The sequence below is a fragment of the Ascaphus truei genome, chromosome 1 (genome assembly GCF_040206685.1).
Source record: "Ascaphus truei isolate aAscTru1 chromosome 1, aAscTru1.hap1, whole genome shotgun sequence".
Classification (NCBI taxonomy): domain Eukaryota; kingdom Metazoa; phylum Chordata; class Amphibia; order Anura; family Ascaphidae; genus Ascaphus; species Ascaphus truei.
This window is the reverse complement of record NC_134483.1, coordinates 145,506,157-145,528,499: the sequence shown is the minus strand read 5'-3', so window position 1 is coordinate 145,528,499 and position 22,343 is coordinate 145,506,157. Positions and strand designations below refer to the sequence as shown.

The window sequence follows — 22,343 nt, the reverse complement described above, 5'->3', positions numbered from 1 at the left end:
TGCACTGACTAATGGCCCATCAGATTAACAGCGGGGGTCCCTGGCAGTCCCATTCAAACTGAATGGGACTGCCAGGGACCCCTGCTGTGTTAATCCGAGGGGTCATTAGTCAATGCCGAAATGCTTTAAACTAGCCAGGTTACACCCAGCATGTAACTGGGCTAGTTTAAGGCAAGTTTTAGAATTCTCGATGTCTCGTCTGTATATGGGAAAGCACAACTGCTCATATTTCCCTACCAATTGGCATGGACTCCTTATCTTGAGAGATGAACTAAGATGTGGACCCCTGGATGTAGCCACCTAAGATAGCATAGGCACAAGATACATGGGCAAGTGCTAATCATTTATATTTCCTTATCAATCGTAAGGAGTATTTCTGTGTTGGCATAGTGGTTTATATGGTTCACATTTGTTTTACTTTATATAGGGGTTTCTGTTTTTGTAGTGAATTGCACTTTACACTCCGTGTACATTTTTGCACATTTAGCACTGCACCCTAAGTCTCCCCCACACACCCCAACTCCTCAGTTACAGGCTGTTGCTCCAGAGATTTTAATATTATATGGAATCTTTCTTTTTCTATGATTACCAGTAGGATGTTGGCTACCAGGTACATCACCCAGTGGCTGACTTGCTTGGAGAAATGGTAATAACTTCTAGAATAAAAAATAGAATGTATCCAATTTCCAAACACAGACAAAAACCTGCTCGTTGATCTCAGGAACCACCATGCAAAATTTGGTTCTATCTTAAGAGGTGTCCAAATGCATAGCGAGCAGACCAACAACTTTCCAAAATATATAGTAGATTAGTTATAGGCCCTCATTCAATATGCTGTGAAGCCGCATACATGTGCTGGAGATGTTTTAATCCTAATGATTAGAACAGAGCTGAATTCCTCTACAGAACAGGGAGCAAGTTTCCCCAGTATATGACATTGGGGCTGTAGTCAAGTCCTTCACTAATCGGGATTAATGTTTATCACTGAGCATAGTGTGGTGCTATTTTTGCAACGGGTATATGTGTATACATATACTTATATACACAACCACCAACAATTTATTTCATCCGTTACTGTAAATATGTATGTATGTATACATATATACATATTCACTCACCATTTATTACATGCTTTGGTGTCAACAAAAATCATTAATAGAAGATCAGGGGAGCTTTATTTCGAGACCATCAGCATTTGTTTTAACAGCATACAACAAAAAACAAACAAATGCCCAAAGCTACTGTGACAAAAATACACAGTGCAATACCTATATATTCTCTTGAAAAAGAGTCATTTAGTTTAACCCTTTGGCCAAAGCGTCTTAAACCTGCTAGCCAACTTCAAGGCAAATTCTTATTTACCTGTATAATTACAGGAAGAATGATAAGTATTGGATCTTTTGTAACCCAGCAAAATGCAACTGACCAGCCAACTTGAAAAGTGGGGAGGGGCGATCTTAAACCTTGGGGGGAGGGGCCACTAACCTCCCAAAAACAGCTGGGACCAGCTGCACATCGTTAATAAACATACAGATACCCAACAAGCTCTGATAAACCCCAAACATTACCACATAATATATCTATACTATAATTCTAAGTTGGATTCCGTTTGTTTGTATGTCCGAAGCATTGACATCTCAAACGGCACCACGTAGCACAACAACATTTTCACTGGACATTCTGCTGCGGATTTGTAGGTCAATGCAACTATTTTGAGCTTCTAATGTGACTCACCGTCCAAATTATGGACATTCTAAGTTTCCTTCGGCTGTCCAACTAATCTGTTAGAGCAGGAGCGGGGGGCATGGCTACTAAGGGAGGGGGCGTGTCCTTGCCTGGACCGGGGCTGTGTGATGTGAGATGTGTGGGGGAGATGTGCTAGCGGGGGGAGATGTACCAGCGGGGGGGGAGGCGGGAACATTTGCCACCAGCGAGGCGAGTTGTACCGACGGGTGGGGGCGGGGCGATGTGCCTCCAGCAGGGGGAGACACACACACATATACAGATAGACAGACAGACAAATCTCACCCCGCACTACATCCAGCAGCAGGGGGGCAGGGGGGGGGGCAGGAAGATGTGCCAGCAGGGGGGGGGGCGGGAAGATGTATTCAATATTACATTCCCCGGGCGAAGCCGGGCACAAAAGCTAGTATGTGGAAACAAAAACAGGTGCTTATAGTGCAATATTGTAAAGTCAATGACGTGGAAAAAACTGCTAACTCGGATATATACGCAGAATACTCACAAACGTGAGATGGATAAAGGTATCTTTAAGGAATGGCTGCAATCCGTGCAAACGGGATGTCACCAGACCGGTACTCTCCACAATGGACCTTAGGATAAGATGATACTGGACATAGTGTAGACTGTACAACACATTTAATATGGGTAGATAAAATCCAATAAACTCACATGGTGTATGGTTTAAAAAGGCATTTAGATCACAAGTGCTGGATCTCTGCAACCGGATGAGTCTTGGCTCAGCTCTCCCTCTGTGCTGGCGTGCGTGTCACGAATGCGTCTCACAGGCAGCCGGAAGTGACGACATCCGCATCCAGAGGTTCCGGTTGGTGCAACGACGTCACTCCACGCGTTTCAGAAGAAACCGAGAAGGTGAAACGCGTAGAGTGACGTCGTTGCACCAACCGGAACCTCTGGATGCGGATGTCGTCACTTCCGGCTGCCGGTGAGACGCATTCGTGACACGCACGCCAGCACAGAGGGAGAGCTGAGCCAAGACTCATCCGGTTGCAGAGATCCAGCACTTGTGATCTAAATGTCTTTTTAAACCATACACCATGTGAGTTTATTGGATTTTATCTACCCATATTAAATGTGTTGTACAGTCTACACTATGTCCAGTATCATCTTATCCTAAGGTCCATTGTGGAGAGTACCGGTCTGGTGACATCCCGTTTGCACGGATTGCAGCCATTCCTTAAAGATACCTTTATGTGCCTTTATCCATCTCACGTTTGTGAGTATTCTGCGTATATATCTGAGTTAGCAGTTTTTTCCACGTCATTGACTTTACAATATTGCACTATAAGCACCTGTTTTTGTTTCCACATGGTATGCGCTTCCTGATGATCCCAATGTTCCACTTGCCACAAGGATTGAGAAAGCAATCCTACACCGGGTTATAGCTGCATCCGACACATGTGTTTGTATAAGTATCACTATTATTATTATTATGTGTATTGAGTTTTTTCACTGTTAAGTATCACTTTGATGCATAGAGCGCCACGTTTGGTTAATTCCCTTTCACATACAAAAGCTAGTATGTATATAAGTGTCAAGGAGTGATTGTGGGCGTGGCTAAATGTATACGACAAAAAACAAACAATGTTGTATACATTTAGCCACGACCACTAGCACTCCTTTTGACACGCACACACGCGCACACGCACGTGTGTGTATATATATATATATATATATATATATGTAATGTTTGGGGTTTCTCAGAGCTTGTTGGTTATTTGTGTGTTTGTTTGAACAGCACCATGTTAACTCATCTGTAGTGTAGCTGCAATGTAGAAATAAAAACAGCAAACATACAAATAAACATGACATTTCTGCCTCAAAAAATTTGGAAAGTGAACATAAATATGAAGATCTGACTTTATCCCATCACGCTTTCTTTAGGACTATTCTATTGAGGAGATCAAGCAGCTTTGCCTGGAACAGCTGGAGCAGGTGTCGGAAAGGAAACTGCTGAAGATTCTTGAGGGTAAGGATGTGAAACATCTTATGATCCCTGACCTATTCATGCTCAGCAAACACACTAACATCATAGTAACAGTATACATGTCATCAATTACAGATTTCTATAGTGATGTGAGCGGTCGTGTTACATACTAATCTTAAAAAAATTAAAAAAAAAAAATTAAAAAAATAAATTGAATAGGTAGTTCTAGTATTTCTGTTCTTATACATTTTGAAATGTAATAGTATTTTTTTTGCATTGTATGTGTGGATGTGTGTGTATATCTTTTAACGTTATAGGTGCTTTCAGTTTCATATTCTCCACAGTATTGATCTATGTTTTAATGATGCCCGTGAATTTATGGAGGGGAAGATTACCTGGCAGGAAATGCACATTAAAAACACAGGTCTTCTTTATCACCCATTGTACTAAATTGTCGTTTCTGTCCCACTTGGTTGCATCATTGTAACAAATATTCAATACTGCATACTGTATAGCCAACCTATTTCCAGTGTTTTGAAGAGAAATTAGTGTATATTTTAGCTTGCCAGTTTCAGGAAAACAATCTTACAGTAATCTGCCTCAATAGTGCCTCAGTATGAAACTGCCAGGTGTGTCGTGCACTATAGAGGATATGAAACATTCAGATGTGTGATGCACACTAAATGAACTAGAGAATTTTGAAAACTCACATGCGTGATAGATACTGAACACAATAGAGAATATATATATATATCTATATCATACGGGTTATAATTTGTTCCTGATACTATTTAATATTTTTTTTACTTTTTAGTAAGGACTTGTTCACTTTCATCTTAGGCATCTTGTTGGTCTTTGTGTCTATTATGAGGGTTAATGTTTTGAGAAGAGACACTACCCCTTCTTGCAAAGGATAGTGGGTAGCTGTGTTGGTCCTTCCATGTAGTAACAAAGGAGGGAGAGAAAGTACAGTAGGTGGTACGATATGTTTTATTGGACCAACAAGTATTTATATTCCCTCTCTCTCCTGTGTTTCTACCCCTTCTTGCCACGAACATTCAGAAAGTAGACCATTTGTTTTGAAATAAGCAGTTATGTATTACATTTGGCAAATGGTGCATGGATCAAAGGGTGGTTTTCCAATAAAAGTTTAAAAAGACAATAATCCTTACCAAATTTTCATTGAATAAACTTCCACCCTTCATGTAGTTGCAGTATCTGTATTTATTCTGCCTAACAAAGTTATAAGGTGCCCAAAATGTAGCTACTTCAATGCTACAATACTATGGGACGTTTTTACAAAGCAATGCTCTTCCATAGGACGCCTTCTGTTCTTACTTTGTAGTGAGTGGGCTGTAAAATGTCTTCTGGAATAGCACAGCTATGTGAGTATGGACCTCTATATGTTTACACTTTCGATCAGAGTACAATAAATGCAGAGTCTTTGCAGCTACAGAACGTGAAAAGAGGATATTTCTTGAAGAAAAAAAATCAGGGCTCAGGCTGCGATTATACAGAGGAACTGCAATGCATGCATCTGGTATCGCAGAGCAACATGTGCGCAAGCACATTCTTCTGCACGCGCAACTGCAGTTGAGACATGGCTGACATCTGTTCTTTGATTGGAAGGTTGCGTCACGTGATGCGACCGCAACCTGAAAACAAATTTTGGAAAACTCTTCAACTGTCTCGCGCATTGCAGTAGCAGGCGGCGCGACAGTCGCCATAGGTATAAGCACTTTGCGGGAATGTATACTCTCTGTTTTGGGGCCGCGCTGCGACGCTCTGGGCGACGTCGTGCGCGTTTTTTGCTAAAATCATGGCCTAATGAACCTCCTTGTTAATGTAAAAAGGGGCTAAGTTAACAAGCAAGCAGGTACTGTAGTTTGATCTTGATGGACATATATTTTTTCATCTATGTACTACAAATGAAATTGCTGATTTTAAACTACAATACGATATACTGAATTTCCATGCTTTCAAACATCTTGGTTCCTAGGTGAGCAAGGTATGGATTCTGCTACTGATGAGGAAGGTGATGGAGACATGACTAAAACTTGGGCAGATCCAATCAGTCAGTAAGTATAAACCCTCTTGTGGATTATTGTTCACCTGGAAATGTGTATCTGGGCACTCCAGCTGTTGGAAAGGTCTGCTGTGTATTTCAAAGAAATGTAGTTCGGGCCTTTCTGGCAACAGGGATTAATCCTCAGTCACCGAAGGACTTGCAATAACTGACTTCAGTGGGAAGAGCTAATTGTTAAGGCAGTGTCTCACCCAGACCTATCAATGCAACAAGCATTGACATGTTTCATTGCTGCGTCAGCACAGCGGTGTCGGTTTTCTCTGACCTAATTTGTTAGTAAATATACAACGCCCAGTGCAAAATAAAAAAATTCCTTATTTACAGTACTGTATTTAAATGAAGAATTTTTTTTTATACAGAGTGATAATGGGTCATATGACGAGGGGAATCCCATATCCATCTTATTTTCTCTTGTATGCAATGTGCAACTGTTATAATAAGTCTTGCTATATTGCATTAAAAATAGATTTGAATTCCAAGCCAAAACTCAGAATAAATGGCAGGTTTGTAGCTTATCTGAATTTTGTTTTTCAAACCCTTGGTCCCCCCCCCCCTTTTTTTTTTTTTTTTTTTAAAGCAGTCTTGAAATTATATAAAGATCACAGATGTATATGCTAATCAAATACTGTACCATTTTGGCATAGGAGAATAAAGTCGAATAAGTCCTGTCATATGTAAGAAACGTTGATATCTTTCACCAGACACACATACTGTATGCCCAGAGATCAGAAACGCATCTATTGCTGCTGTCTCTCTCCAACCTTATCCCTTAGATCAGAAGTTCTTAACCTATTCTGTTTGCGGACACTATTACTGTATTTTTTTTAATGGCATTATTTTCTATGTAAAAGGTATGCAAAATGAGCGATTTTTGCCGATTTTTTTTTTTTTTTTTTTTTTTTTTTTTTTTACTGCACATTCAATGGCGACGTCGCTATTGAAAATTTTTGTCTTGCATTTGAAGATACATTTTTGTGTATCCATCTAAGTTTTGTCTACATTTTCCTGACGCACCAGGCTTGAGTTTGATACAGAAGGATGGCAAAGAAAATTTGGACGTTCCAGGGCTAATGGACAATGCACAATGTGAGAAAAGAAGAGAAAAACAATTAGTGATAAAACACTGAAAATTGTGTACTGATACTAGCTGTGAGATATGTATAGATATAGATATATAGATAAATCTATATCTATATATAGAAAGAATGTATGTTACCATCCGAGGACTGATAAAGTAGAGACAGCACACAGTAGGAAGATGACAAAAGGTTATATTAGATTAAATAGCATCACAGATAACCGACATTTTGACCCCACAGAGAGGAAAAAGACATCTCTGTGGGGTCGAAACGTCGGTTATCTGTGATGCTGTTTAAGCTAATATAACCTTTTGTCATCTTCCTACTGTGTGCTGTCTCTACTTTATCAGTCATCGGATGGTAACGTACATTCTTTCTATTTATTTTTTAAGGGACAAGCACCAGGCCTTATTATTATCTTTACTAGGAGTGCTGATTCTTGATAGATCTATCTATCTATATCCAGTGGTCGACAAATCACCAAAAAATCTACTCGCCGAACAAAAAAATCTACTCTCCACCTTGTACCACACGTGTGCTGCTTGGGCCAATAGGAGCTCGCCACGATGTTAAATCCACTCGCCCGGGGCGTGCAAATGTATAGGTTTGTCGAACACTGTACTATATCTATCAGAGTAAATGAGTTCTTCAGTATTAGGTGATATTTTTTTTATTTGGGTTTACAATTTATGTCATACGACAAGCTTTCGAGAGTTTTCCTCTCTTCCAATACTGATATACAAAGGTTTCTACGACTTAGACAGGGATTGGAAAAGAGAAAAAAAAGGAAGAATAAAGAACAGAGATATGAATATGAGGTGGGGTGGGGAAGGCACTGGAAGGGTGTTAAAACAGAGATAAGGAAGGTGAGAATTGGGAATGTGGGGCTGTACATCCACAGCAGCACAGAGGGGGAAGAGTATGCTGGGGTGGTGTGGGGGGGGGGGGAGGAAACGTATAGAATGGGAGGGAGGACCATTACAACAAATTATGATAGTGTGTGAGAAACCCCATGTCTGCATTAAGTCCACTTTTTTTGGTGTCAAAGGGTCTTATCATTCTGAGCTCAAATGTTTTCCGTTCTTGGGTGCGTTTGAACATTCCAATTTTTGATTTTTAAATCATTTATGGAATGATCTGATTGTGAGAAATTATGTCCCACTTGTGAGCAATATCTTCCTTCTTCGTGGTGTAGTATAGAGTTTCTGTGCATATTCATTCTGCCTTGATGTTTTTTGCTGGTTTCCCCAATGTAGCATCCTTGGTCACATTTGTTGCATTGAATCATATAAACCACGTTCCTGGATGTGCAGCTGTATGATCCTTTAACATTGAGTGTTCCATTGTTGTGACTGGCTGTGGGATCTTGGCATATATGTTTGCAGACTTTGCATCGTGTGTTGTTGCACGGTTTGGGGCCATTATCAGTGTCTTTAAGTTCGTTGTGAAGTTTTCTCTTGACTAATTTCTGTTTGAGGTTTGGTGGTTGCCGGAACGCAAGAATGGGAGGTTTGGAAAGATTTATTTTAATGTCAAATCCTCTTCCAGCATGGGTTGCAGATCTTTGATTATTTTTCGTATTCCCTCTAGGGTAGGGTTGTATGTGGCCACTAGTGGTATGCGTGTGGTAGGTTCTCTCTGCCTGTATTTTAGTAGGTGTTCTCACTCATTTCTTACTACCAGATCATTCCATAAATGATTTAAAAATCAAACATTCTCAATGGAATGTTCAAACGCACCCAAGAATGGAAAACATTTGAGCTCAGAATGATAAGACTGACACCAAAACAAGTGGACTTAATGCAGACATGGGGTTTCTCACACACTATCATAATTTGTTGTAATGGTCCTCCCTTCCATTGTGCCATCCTATACCTCCCCCCCCCCCCCCCACCACCCCAGCATCCTCTTCCCCTCTGTGCTGCTTTGGATATAGAGCCCCCCATCCCCAATTCTCACCTTCCTTATCTCTGTTTTAACACCCTTCCAGTGCCCACCCACCTCATATACATCTCTCTGTTCTTTATTCTTCTTTTTTTTTGTTTTCTCTTTTCCAAGCACTAAGTCATAGAAACCTTTGTATATCATTATTGCTGACCTGAGGAAGAGAGGAAAACTCTCGAAAGCTTGTCCTATGACATAAATTGTTAGTCCAAATAAAAAAGGTATCGCAACTGGACTAACACGTAGCTTGGTCAGAGTGATCCTCTAGGATGATAGGTATAGACTCTCATCTTGCAGTATTCAGATGGTGTGGAATTGCATCTTGGTAAAGGAGTACAGAAAAATATACGGCATAATAACGTTTTTAATATTAAAAAGATAAGTCAAAATTTCCAGCTCGCAAACGCTTCTTTGATAGAGAGCAGTTGAATACAATGCTTTCCAGCATGGTGCTATTGTGTCCTCAAATCTTGAAGTACATCCACAGCTCGCTGCAACTGGGCTAATGAGATCTCTCCTAAGGGGCCGTCTGCTCCCCTCAGTCCTTGGTTCTCCTGCTCCCTGTGTGTGCTGCTGTTCAAGCTCTCCATGAGAGTAATGTATGTGTGTGTATTTGCCCTGTATCAAATTACATATATGCTTCTGTTGAGCTCTCAACTATTGACTTGATTTACACTATATTAAGGAGGTCCACATTTAATTCTTCATGGAGAATAAAAGCTGCAGATGTACTACTGAAAATCTACCTCTTGATGGCTCTGCAGACCTTGCAAGAATACTGGTTCGTTAATTCTATAGTACTTAAGGTTACGTGCCTACTGCAAGCTTAAAAGGATGGGAATGGCGCCCTGGTAACAACACTCGAGGGACCAGAAAAGCAGATGGTCGTGTTTTTTTTCTCTATTCAATCTTGGTTTTGTAATAGCATCTTGTGTGGGGTTATTGCCTGTTTCTTCCTGTAATGGATTTATAGGGTGGTTTATCATGGCCGAGGTAGAGTGAAGAGTATGCATTGCATGCAGTAAGAGCACGCAGTAAAGCTACTGTCTAAATATGACTGCATCCAAACCTTACATCGCATATATTCAGCATATAGCAACATGCTTTTTATACCGTAACACACGCCAGTTTCTTTGGATGAGAAAATATGGCCTTTACACACTTCTATCTCTCAAAGTTTTTATTTTTTTGGTTATTATTATTATTATTTTTTGTTCCTGTGGTAAATTGACTGCAGTGTTTATTTATGTGGTTTCTGTTGTCCTTGCCCTCTAATGCAGAAGGTCTTAACATATAAAATGCAACCTTCAAATGGATATTTGGGCAGGTATACAAATAACACTCGGGTATTCCTTAAACTGCGATAATACTGCCCATTGGGGCACTATCACACAGAAACTCTTATTGACCAGTGTAAGTTTCCACGCGATAGTGCCCCAGATGGCTCTATCGCAGTTTAATGACTAAACCCCCCACTGACTGCACGGGAGAACTGTAGGGGCTTCCTTTACGGTGTCTGGAGAATGCTTGGGGTTAAGGTTGAGAACCACTGGTGTAATCCACAAGGTGTTTCTCTGGTGATGTTTGCTGGGTATTAATCATGAACAGAAGGGACAAGCTGCTATCATTTTTGCGCTCGCTCTGTATATTTTTTTGCAACATAAGACATTGTTGATGTTTCTGCTTAACATGCATTTTGAAGGCGGATCCTTCTTAAAATGCCTCTGTTACACAGGTTTCTGAGATTAGGTAGAGGGTGTAAAGGTATTAAATATTTCTTTAAACTCTGAACCATTCTTCTGGGAAAGGATTGGAATGTACTACCTGCTGTAAGGTAGCAGACTGGGAAATGTGAGAACGTACTGAAACAGCAAAAGCGGAAAAAGCGCATTGAGATGCAATTTGTAAATGTATATATGATACAACAGTCCCATGATAGGACTGGACATAACATCAATAACAATGTGACAATAAAATGAACTTACAACTGACAAAAAGATGTGAGTAGGTGACCGGGAGATCCGGAAGTGTAGAAGCAGCAGATGTACTAGGTCCGGACCCGTGGAGCTCCATCAGCTGTATGTTCCTCTCTCTTACCGATCTGCCTCTCCACCAATGATAACTCATGTAGCAGCCCCTCGTGACCTCTACGTGTTTCGCATTGCGTGCTTCGTCAGGAGTACATATGTTGGGGCTGCCGGTGAGTTTAAATGGCCCCAAACAGCCAATGCGATTTGATCTTATTGCATTAGCAGTGAACATACGAGGCGAAATGTTGCTGAAATACATTTAATCAAGGCACAAGGCTTATTTTAAAATTAACAAAAAATGTACTATAAATACTAATGCTTTTTTAAAATTTATTTTTATTATTATTATGTTAAATATTGAATAAAATTAAGGTGGGAATTGGTAATGTGTAAACAATGAAAAATGTAATCAATATATAAAATGAAATTAATATGAAAATGATAATGTGTGATTAGTGAAAGAAATAAATAACTACATTTATTAGTGTAATTTAATGACAGATATACTGTATGTTAAATTGTGATTAATAGTGTGCTACTTTTAATACAGTGCCTGCCAACTTACCCTGGTGCCTTCAGTGATTAGCATTGACACATATAGAAGTTATAACATTTATGACAACATACAAAATACTTACATAAATGCTTAAGCATATACTGTAATTACATAATTACTTTAATACATAGTAAAATAATAAGGCTGTTAGCTTGTATTCTTTATAGTGTGCTAAATAACTATCCAAAGATATCCTGTCTATCGCCGAAAAAACTATTAGTAAATTATATGAATATTATCCTATGGTGGCTTATATATGACCAATATACACTAGAGATGTTAACAGATATGATACAGAATGTTAACATACTGTACAGTGTATAATAACCTGAGCATCACATATGGACCAAAGTTGTAATAGGAAGGTGGTCTGTTATTCTCTTAACACAGGGAACTCATTTATTATTCTCTTATAAAGGGGATTAATTCAATGTAATCATTAAGGCCACCGGGACATTTTGATTAAAACATACAAATCCACTATTGTTTCCTTTTTATCAATTGGAGGTCCCTGTTTCCTAATCTCTTTGTCTCTGCTCTAGTTCAATCCCCATAGATGTAAGTTTGTTTGGATCGCAATTATGGGTATGCTGAAAGTGTCTCAGCAAATAAGTGAGAGGCTGATTTTTCTCAATTAGTTTAGGATTTTTTTTGATATTTCTGAGGTCTTCCAATATAGAGTAGTTTTGGCAATATATTGGAATCCACATTTACACTGAATGATACACCACATAAGTGGTAAGGCAGTTTATGAAGCTATTTATTTTGTATTTTTTTTTAGTAACGAATGAGGTAGCCTGTTTTTCATTTACCATGTGTTTACAGTTTCTACACCTTTTACATATGTAATTGCCCAGAATCCCAAAATGAGTTCTTATAGTTTTGGGTTCCTAGGTGTGAAATCTCAGTTGGCTTGGGGTCAGAATTCCCTTTAAGTTCTGGGCTTGTTTATATATTACTTTGGCTCTTGTGTCCAATGTCGATCCCGAAATGGGGTTTTTGTATATCTTGATGAGCCTCATTATATTGAGTAACAAACACCGGAATTTCTTTCTTTATATTGGAGGGATTGCTTCTTATAAGAGATGATGTTGTTGAACCACTGGAAATAACGCCATTCTTTGGCGGATTATCTATGTTAAGAGCAAACCCATTTCTCCTTGGCTTTCTGCTATAATGCAGTAAAGTATTGTGTTCCTTCTCATTTACTTTGTTGATGAAGTGATCAATCAGTTCCTCTTGATACTCCTTTTGGAGAAATCTATTGTTTTAAAAAGCTTGCTTGATTTTGGAAATGTAATAGAATAATGAAAGACTTCCAGGAGGAGCGGGGGGTGGGGGAGGGGAGAGAATGTCATCTAAGAAATAAATAAATGGCTGCGATAATCCCACAATCCCTGTCAGGTTACAGAGTATAAAATAAATACAGGTGGTACGGTGTACTATGGATTTATAGTAATGTAGTTGGAAGTTCTAGTAGCCGTATTGCTTCTGGAGAAATGTAAGTGTGTTGTAGATTGTGATACTTTTTTAGAGGCCAACATAGCACTGTACACTTGAAGAAGAAACCTATGAGGCGTTAAAAGCTGTGTACACTATAAAGAACCCTAATATTGGTGCCCTAATAGGTATCCTATATACATACATACACGTTGTGATACCTTTTTAGGGCACCAACATTAGGGTTCTTTATAGTGTACACAGCTTTTAACGCCTCACAGGTTTCTTCTTCAAGTGTACAGTGCTATGTTGGGGCAGGGTCTCCCTTCTTATGTTGTCATTTACCGGTTGCACGTATCCCCATTGTAATTTCTTTACCTACTGTAGTCTTGTAATTTTTTTAAATGCTGCCTGCCTACATTGTTGGTGCTATATAAATTAAACCTTACATACATTAATAATGAAAAGTGGGCCAAATGGCCCTTTCTTGTTATCCATATGTATGGTGAGAGAGGTTGCTTTTAAATATGCACTAGCTTCAGTTAATGAGGGGGCGGGGGGTGCTAGATTGTCTGGGGGGGAGGGCGGGGGTGTTACAGAGGCCCAGCGCTTCCCCGAAGGCATTTAAAATAAATGCCGGAGATTGCATGAGGCCTCTGTAACTGGTTTACTTACCTTGGTTCCAACAACGCGTCTCCATGGCAACCGGCGTCAAATGATGCTGCGGGGTCATCAACGTGATGTCATTTGACACCGTGGGGGGGGGGGGGGTTTAGTGTTCTAGCCCAACCGTAGCTGTAATGAAGCGGAATTCTATTTGTTTTTGCTACGCCTTTCTAGTTTTTAAACCACTAAGGATGATATTTAATGTAGCCTTGGGTGTGACACAAGATAATATCTATGCTTGTTTTGTTCTCCTTGCAGACAAGACAACAATGTAGATTCCACCTCTTCTGTGAGGGACAATGCAGGGCTGGAAGAGGTAGAGGCAAAAACAGGTATGTGATGAAGTTACCGTGAGAAGTTACGCTTGGACTTGACCATGTGTTTCTTTACTATTGTTTTTTACATGGCTATTTAGACGCATACATTCTACTGACAGAGCATTTTATCAAAGTTACTAAAAGATAAAAGCGTTTGCCCAAAGTCGCAAACCGTTATTGCTGGAGTCCGTTCAGTTCACAGATCCAGTTTCGGAGGTTGTTGACCTTTCTGGCACTAAAGGGATTTTTTTTTTGTATCACTTTTTTTTTATTGAGAACAACATACATCCAAATGATAACGACAATGTCATAGGCACATGACATGACTCTTCAACTGAGTTGAACAACATGTTGTCCCAAAATGGGTATTTTTCAGTTGGTGGGGTGGGGGGGAGGGGGAGGGAAGACATACTGGGGGGGTGTGGGGGGAGGATGGGGGAACTCTGTTTTCTTCCTCCCTTTCCATAAGGACGAGGACGGCCTAATGCAGGCCTAGTCCTAGCGGGCCGCTCCAGGGGTCACAGGTATTCCGAAACTGTGGCATTTTTTTATTGAGCATAGCTGTAAGTTTATCCATGGTCATGACCTCATCTATTCTTCTCAACACCGTGTTTCTCGCTGGGGCTTTGGTGTGTTTCCACGCCTCCGCTATTGAGCATCTGGCTGCGGTTAGGATAGCTGATACTAGTATACTCAGGGGGGGGCAGGTTGTCTATGGGTTTGCTCAGCACGAAGGTGAAGGGGTCCAGGGGGAAAAGAAGCCCCGTAGTTTCTTGTAGGAGCTTCTGGATCTTTGTCCAGTACCTCTGAATCTCCGGACATAACCACCAAAAGTGGGCCATGTCCCCCTTTTGGCCACATCCCCTCCAGCACAGGTCGGGAGTGCCAGGGAAGATCTGGCTCAGCCTAGCCGGGGTTAGGTACCACTGGAATAGTATTTTATATATGTTCTCTTTTGTCACTGTACAGATTGAGGTCTTTGTGGCCAACTCCCAGATATCTTCCCACTCGTCCATATCTATCTGTACATTGAGGTCCTCTGACCATTTTTGCATATACTTGTGGATTGGGGGGCTGGTTGCCGACTCCATCCCCCTATAGATCTCTGAGATCAGACCTCTCTGGTAGGAGCCCTTGCTGCAAAGGGATTCAAACCTGGTTAATGGGGGGAATTTAGCGTTTGGGGCTAGGGATAGAAGGAAGTGCCTAATTTGCAGAAATTTGAACAGATGGAGACCTTGGTGTTTATGTTTGTCGCGGAGTTCTTGGAAGGAGAGGATCTCCTCGTTTTTCAGCAGATCGGCAATCAGCCTTATTCCTAGATCTTGGAATTGGTCGAATTGTTTTTTGGAACACCCAGGCGGGAAGTGTGGGTTTCCAAAGATGGGGGTAAGTTGGGATGGGGTAGCTAGCAGGCCATATTTCCCTTTGTTCTTGAGCCAGACATCCCATGTGCATCTCATTGCCCCCAGAGCGAATCGCAGTGGTCCTCCCTCCCTTCCCACAGGAGACCAGAGGTGGACCTGGAGGGTGGCAGGTGCAGCATGATGTGATTCGATTGCTAGCCAGCAGGTGGAGGCCGGGTCGTAATTCCAAACTACAGCCTGCTTGAACTGGGCCGCCGAATAGTATCTGATCACGTCGGGGACCCCCACACCCCCTCTTGTCTTGGGGGACAACATCACAGACCTTGGTACTCTTGGCCGTTTATCATTCCAAATGAATTGGAACATAAAGGCCTGGATATGTTTCAGGGCTGCGATTGGGACGGGGACCGGAAGTGTTTGGAAGAAATAAAGAAGTCTCGGCAGGACGTTCATTTTTATTGATATAATTCTTCCAAACCAGGAAATTTGGAACTTTTTCCATTTCTCCAGGTCTTTTTTGATTTGGTCAAACAAGGGGGGGGGGGTAGTTGGATTGGTATAGGGAGCTATAGGTGCTTGAGATTCTGACTCCTAGGTATTTAATATGGGTAGTGCTCCATCGATATTTATAGTTAGCTTGTAGAAGTCTCCATTCCTGGTCTAATAGGGATACGTTTAGAGCTTCTGACTTGTCCATATTGACTTTGTAGTCAGATACTGTGCCGAATTGGGATAGCAAACTTTGGAGATTAGGGAGGGAGACGTGGGGGTCCGCGAGGGTCAGGATCACATCATCAGCAAATAAAGAGATTTTGTATTCTGTTTCGCCAATTCTAATACCTTTAATGCTCTGATCTTCCCTAATTGTGGCCGCTAATGGTTCAATTGTTAGGGCGAATAACAGAGGGGAAAGGGGACAACCCTGCCTGGTTCCATTTCTGATCTTAATGGGGTCCAAGTAGCCACCTGAAATTTTTACATTTGCTGTTGGGTTTTGGTAGAGGGCTCTAACCCCCTGCAGGAGGGGGCCACTGAATCCAAATTTCAGCATAGTTTGATCTAGGAAGGACCATTTGATTCTGTCAAACGCTTTTTCTGCGTCAAGGCTAAGGATCATCGCTCTGGTTCCCGTGAGGTGCACATGGTCTATTATATCCACAATTGTGCAGGTGTTGTCAGAGGCCTGTCTACCTGACACAAATACTACTTGATCTATATGAATGAGCCGTGGGAGAATTGGGTTGAGCCTGTTTGCCAAGATCTTGCTATAGAGTTTTAGCTCGGTATTCAGAAGGGAGATTGACCTATAGTTGCCACAAAGGAGAGGGTCTCTACCCTCTTTGTGGATAATTGCCAGGTTTGCCGCGGTGATTGTAGAGGGGATCGGTTCCCCTTGCAGGAAAGAGTTGAACATATCTAAGAGGTAGGGGGAGAGAATCGGCAAGAATGTTTTATAATAAGCGTTGGTAAAACCGTCCGGGCCGGGCGTTTTAGCTAATTTAAGGGGACCAATGGCTCCTGATAGTTCCTCCTGGGAGATTTCTTTATTTAGATCGTCTAGTTCCTTGTTCGAGAGGGATGGGAGGTTACAGTGCTCCAGGTATTGTGTAATTGTCTCGAGGGATGTCGGGTCATGGTTAGGGAGGTGTAAGTTGTAGAGATCCGAATAAAAATCCGCAAATTCCTGAGCTATCTCTTTCTCCATATATGAAATTTGTCCGTTTTTAGTGCGGATTTTAGAGATTTGTGATTTGACTCGGGTGCCTCTGAGTTTAGTGGCCAAGAGCTTATCGGCCTTGTTGCCCTTGTCATAAAATTTTTGTGTGGACCATCTCAGTGCTCTCTCTACCTCTTCGAGTTGGGTGTGTTTGAGGGCTGCTCTAGTTTAGTTGTTTGAATATTTTTTTGGAGGCTGTGTGCTTATGCTGTTGTTCAAGTTGCGCAATCTTATCTGTAAGGTCTTTTTGAAGCTTGAGTTTCTGTTTTTTCTTATGGGCCGCGACTGAGATTAGGTCGCCCCTGATTGAGGCCTTATGGGCCTCCCACATCATTGCTGGGGCTGAGACTGACCCCTTATTAATTTGAAAAAAGATTTTTTCTCTGACTAACATCTCTGTTTCTGGGCAGTGGAGCAGGGAGTCGTTTAGCTTCCACTTGTATGGGTTATTCTTTACGAAGGGCAGAGAGAGAGTGAGTTCAATGGGGGCGTGGTCAGACCAGGTGATTGGGCCTATATTTGAGTGGGAGGATGCCTGGAGGATGTTGTTGGTGCCTAGAAAATAGTCGATCCTCGAGTAGGACTGATGCGGGGAGGAGAAGAAGGTATAGTCCCTTTGACCCTGGTGCTGAGCCCTCCATATGTCTGTGAGGGAGAATTCAGCCATTATGTCCCTACATTTTTTGGCTTTCTTTTGAGCTCGAGTAGTGTGGGATGTAGCTGGAGAAGCGGGGGGAGGAATGCTAGTGGTTGTTGACCTATCCTGCGTGTGGGAGGCCACCATGTTAAAGTCCCCTCCGATAATTAGGGAAGAGAGGGCCTGTTGCTCCAATGAGTCAAGTAGTTTCTGGAGGAACAAGGGTTGGCTTTCATTAGGGGCGTAGATGTTGGCCAGTGTTATGGGGGAGCCTGCAAGCGTGCCTTGAAGTATTAGAAATCGACCCTCTGGATCAGATTGAGTTTTGGTGAGGACGAAGGGGACATTATTCCTTATTAGAATAGCCACCCCTCTTTTTTTGCTTGGGGAAGACCCAAAAAATGCTTGGGGGAATACGGTTTTGAATGTGTTTGGTGGCACAGGGGAGTTATAGTGGGTTTCTTGGAGAAAGATGATGTCTCCTTTTGTTTTTTTTAAACTCTAGAAGTGCCAGTTTTCTTTTTTTGACTGAGTTGGGACCTTTTAACGTTGAGCGATATTAATTTTATAGCAGACATTTGGAGTCTAGAAGCTTTCTCAGAACTATAAGCTCCGAGGCTCTTGGATTTCCCACGACAAGAGCGGCCTGGGGCCCCTGAGGGGGTGTGGGGGGAAGGGGAGGAGGCTGAATAGGCCTGGCACCTCGTTCTTGGGGGCTGGTAGGAATCTGGCAAAAAAGGTGTCGGAGGGGGTGGTGATGACTTCTGCTACCGCTTTCAAGGTGAGCAGTCCAGGGATACGTGATCTCTCTGGTTGCTGTATGTTTCACTCGGTTGCCGGATCTGCGAGGGGGTGCGGCTGGTAGAGCGGTGAAACGGGTGTTTCCCACTGGCAGCTCCAGACCGGAGACCGGGCTCCCGTGGCTGCCGGAGCATGGCTTGCGAGGAGGCGCCTCAAACCGGGAGCACGGTGAGTACTTGGGGATGGCGGTTAGGTGGACAGCGGGAGGGAGGGAAGGATTAAGGGGAGGTTGAGGGGTTGAAGGGGGGGAGGAGGGGGAGGGGGTGGGGGTTTGCCGGGGATGGGGAGTAGACGGGGGCTGACGGGCTCTGCGGGTCAAGTTGACATCTGTCAGTCAGGTCCTGTCACCGGTCTCAGCGGTGCGGAGAGGGTGGACGGGCGCCTGGTCCAGAGTGCCGCGGTCTTCTTTCCCGATCCGAGGAACGACGGCCGGGAGGCGGTTGATGACCCAGGTTGGTGTTCGGCTGGTTCGGCTCCACTTTTTTCTCTCGAACCGCGGAGGGAAGCTGGGTGGGGGGGGGGGGGGGAGCCCCAGGTTGGTTATGAGCGAGACTGGAGGCGCTGATCCTGGTCTGAGGCGTTGGGGAGCTTCTGATACGCTATGCGTTCAGAGGCTCTGTGCGTTTCTGCTTCTTCCTGGCGCGCTGTAGACTTAGAGGGCCTTCTGCTGTCTGGTGGTGGGGTGAGCCCCAGCGCTTTGAGGAAATAGGGGGAGTCTTCTGGTCTGGAGATGGTATGATGGCGGCCATTTCTCAGAACGATCAATTTGAAGGGGAAGCCCCAGCGGTAGGTCATGTTACGGTCCTTTAGAATGTTAATGAGGGGCTTCCTCCTGGCCACAGTGACCCTCGACAGGTCGCTGTATATCTGGATTCTGTTATTTTCTATGTGGAGGTCTCCTGCTCTTCTGCTCGCGGACATGATTCTTTCTTTGGCGGAGTACATGTGAAATTTAATAATCACATCTCTGCGACGGTTTGGATCAGAGGATTTCGGGCCTAGCCCTCGGTGAGCTCTGTCCATTTGTATATCGTGCTCCGTCAAGTCTGGGACCAGGGACCGGAACAGCTTGTGCAGGTAAGGTTGGAGGACCTCAGGTGTGACTTCTTCAGGTATATTTCTTATCCGGAGGTTCTGCCTGCGGTCCCTGTTTTCTTGGTCCTAGAGGGAATCTTTTAACTCTTCAATGACCTGTCCCAGTCTGATCACCTTTTCCTCTGTACTATTTTGCGATCCTATTACATCTCTGATCTTGTGCTCTAGCTTGTCAGTGCGCTTCGTGAGGCCATTGATATCTGCCCTTAGGCTCTCCAAGGCAGCATTCGCGTCTTCCTGGACTCCCCTCCTCATTTGGAGGAAAAGGGCATCAAAGTATTGTTTATTTAGGCCGAATTCCGGCGGTTCTCGGCTGTCTGTGTCTGGCGCCTGATCCACATTTGAGGCCTGCATGGCCTCCTCGGCGTCATCTTGCGAATCGCAGCTCGGCTCCGGCAAGCGCTTCGCGGGGGTAAAGTACTTGGTGACCCCTTGGTTCTGGGTCGCTTTTTCTTTTGAAGGCATAGTCCCCTGTTCTTGTATGTTTTGGGGGTGTTTTGGAGATTTTTTGGTGGCGGTGGGTGCGTAAATGAGCGGGTTAGCGGCGAGGGTTTTCGGGAGCCCTACAACCTGACCATGCTCTGAGATGTCACCGGAAGTTCCCCCCCCCCGAATGAACATTTTTATTGAAATAAGGTCATTTTATTGATTGGTTGTCTGGGTTTTTCTGGAATTATGGGGACAAGAAGGGGGGGGGGCAGAGGGGAGACAGATCACAGCCTCTCCTGTCCAGCACCTCCCCACCTTCCACTGCTTAGGGACGGCCCCTTTGGGGATGAAGGGGAGGCTCGCGGCTCCTGCACCGCACCCTGTCGCAGAGGGTCAGGCCAGCTGACCAAGGGGATGTTTGGAGGTCCTCCCCTCTCTGCAGCAGTCGCGCGGCAGCAGTTTTGGGGTGCCGGGGGGAGATGCAGAGATACAGGCACCTCCGCGGATCGTCGATCCAAGATGGCCGCCGCTCCCTTCAATGCGGCTCTGTGGGCTGCTCTCAGCACAGTGCCAGGGTCCGCGCTGTTATTACTTCCCCGGCAGAGTAGAGGTAAGGTGGTCGGGGGAAGGATCCCGTGTCCTCAGCAGTATGGGGGGGCCAGCAGGCAGGAACGGGCACCTCCGTGCGCCTCCAATCCTCCCCGACCGAGCCGGCAACCAGCACCCTGCCTCCCCTCCGTCAGTTTCGGCTGGCGGCCATTTTGGGCTGCTCCCAGATCTCTCCTGCCCCGAGCCTCAGCTGTTTTATGAAGCTCCTGCGGTGCAGGTCTCTCGCTCTGGCAGTGGATTTCTGGGGGGGGGGGGGGGGTGGCTGACGCGACCCCTCGATAAGCCGCTCGCCCGCCGGTAGGGGGGGAAGGATGGGTCCCACTAGGGCCAGCTATGGAGCGTTGTGTGGCACAGGACCCCGCGCAGCAGCGTGTAGCAGGGCTGAGGATACTGCTCTGCGGCCACTTCTCCCCAGTCGCCCCACTCCCCCACCCCCGCTCACCTCGGTGCCCCCACTAAAGGGATTTTAAAGGCGGTTTGAACCGAAACAATTTTTTGTTTAACTGACTGAGGTTAGCCAATGCAGCTCAGCCTGTGTGATCTTGGGTAAATCACTTAATATCCATGTCTTGCTCCAGCCGCCTGTAATTGGGTAAACATACTCTTGATTGTACATTGATATTCTCTCTGTACTGAAGAGGCTGATTTGCATAACAGAGTACCAGAAATATTCACCCTGAGCTTGATGCAGGCATTCCTCTGAAGTCTCAACAAAGAAAAAACATGCACATATAAATTAAGTGTAATATTGGTGGTAGACAAAAATGGTATTAATTAGTGAATATAGAGAGGTGCAGCTGATGGAAGAGTGTTTCCCAACACCCTTAGAAGATACAGCAAAAAACCTTAAGCTCAAACTCTCATTAAATATGAGTAAAAGTGCACAGTGAAAAACGGCAAAATAGACTATATGGTAGACGGTTGGTGATCAGATTACTGATCTGTTACAAAATATCAGGAACTCCCAAGTTGCATATAAAGACAAAAGAAGCATATAGTACAGTACAGTTTAATAAAATCATATAGTGAGCAGTGAGCCCAAAAGTACAAACTCAAATGCTCCGAGTATATGGGTCTGGGTCTATGGCGTTGGCGCTCTGCTACCACACATCAAGGAAAAGACAGCGGCAGGCAATTGGCTTCCATCGGTCTTAAGGTCTTTGCAGCAGGATCACTCTTTCGGATTCCCCCGTCAGGTTGAACGTCACTGTGTTAATGCAGCCAATGGGAGCGTTCAATCTGTCCACAACTTGGATAGTGTAGAAAACGGCAGGTAGACAGCGCACGGCACACAGCGCTCCAAAGAAGATATTGGACCACTACGCGTTTCGTTCCAGTTTGGAACTTCCTCAGGGGTGCATTATGGTCCACAGTGAAAGAGTCTGAACTATATAGTCCCTCTAATCGACGTCACGACATGGGGGGCGGCGCATACATTAATTGGCATACTGTAGACCAGCGGTGCACAAACTGGGGTGCGGCCACCTAGGGGGACGCGAGATTGTCTGTCTGTGGGGTTTACAGAGGCCCCACGCGCTTCCCGAAGGCACTTAAATTAAGTGCCGGGGAAGCGGCGAAGGCCTCTGTGTAAACTGCACTTGCCTAGGCTCCGGCAGCTTCTTAGACTCGTTGCCATGGCAACGTGACGTCATGACGGTGACGCCAAACTGTCAGCAGGGGGGTGTAGGGAAAATAGTTTGCGCTTCCCTGACATAGACAATGCAAAAAAAACATACAGGATTGGAAGCATACATGTTAAACTACATTGTTCAAAACTTGGATATACACTGGCGACACACTTTATTCGAGCTCGGCTAGTCCCACGAATTCGGATATACCCGGGTGTATTGAGATTTGTGACTGTTTTCTGCCCGAGTGCATT

General features: G+C 43.8%; 1 protein-coding gene across 1 annotated transcript in view; it reads left to right on the top strand.

The window, feature by feature from the left end:
• The window catches only part of CAAP1 (caspase activity and apoptosis inhibitor 1), a 44,322-nt gene that overhangs the window by 5,623 nt on the left and 16,356 nt on the right, over positions 1–22,343 (top strand). The window contains exons 3-5 of the mRNA XM_075595499.1: positions 3,646–3,730; positions 5,688–5,766; positions 13,748–13,821. Of these exons, the coding sequence (XP_075451614.1) occupies positions 3,646–3,730; positions 5,688–5,766; positions 13,748–13,821 (238 nt within the window). The remainder of the gene's footprint in view (positions 1–3,645; positions 3,731–5,687; positions 5,767–13,747; positions 13,822–22,343) is intronic.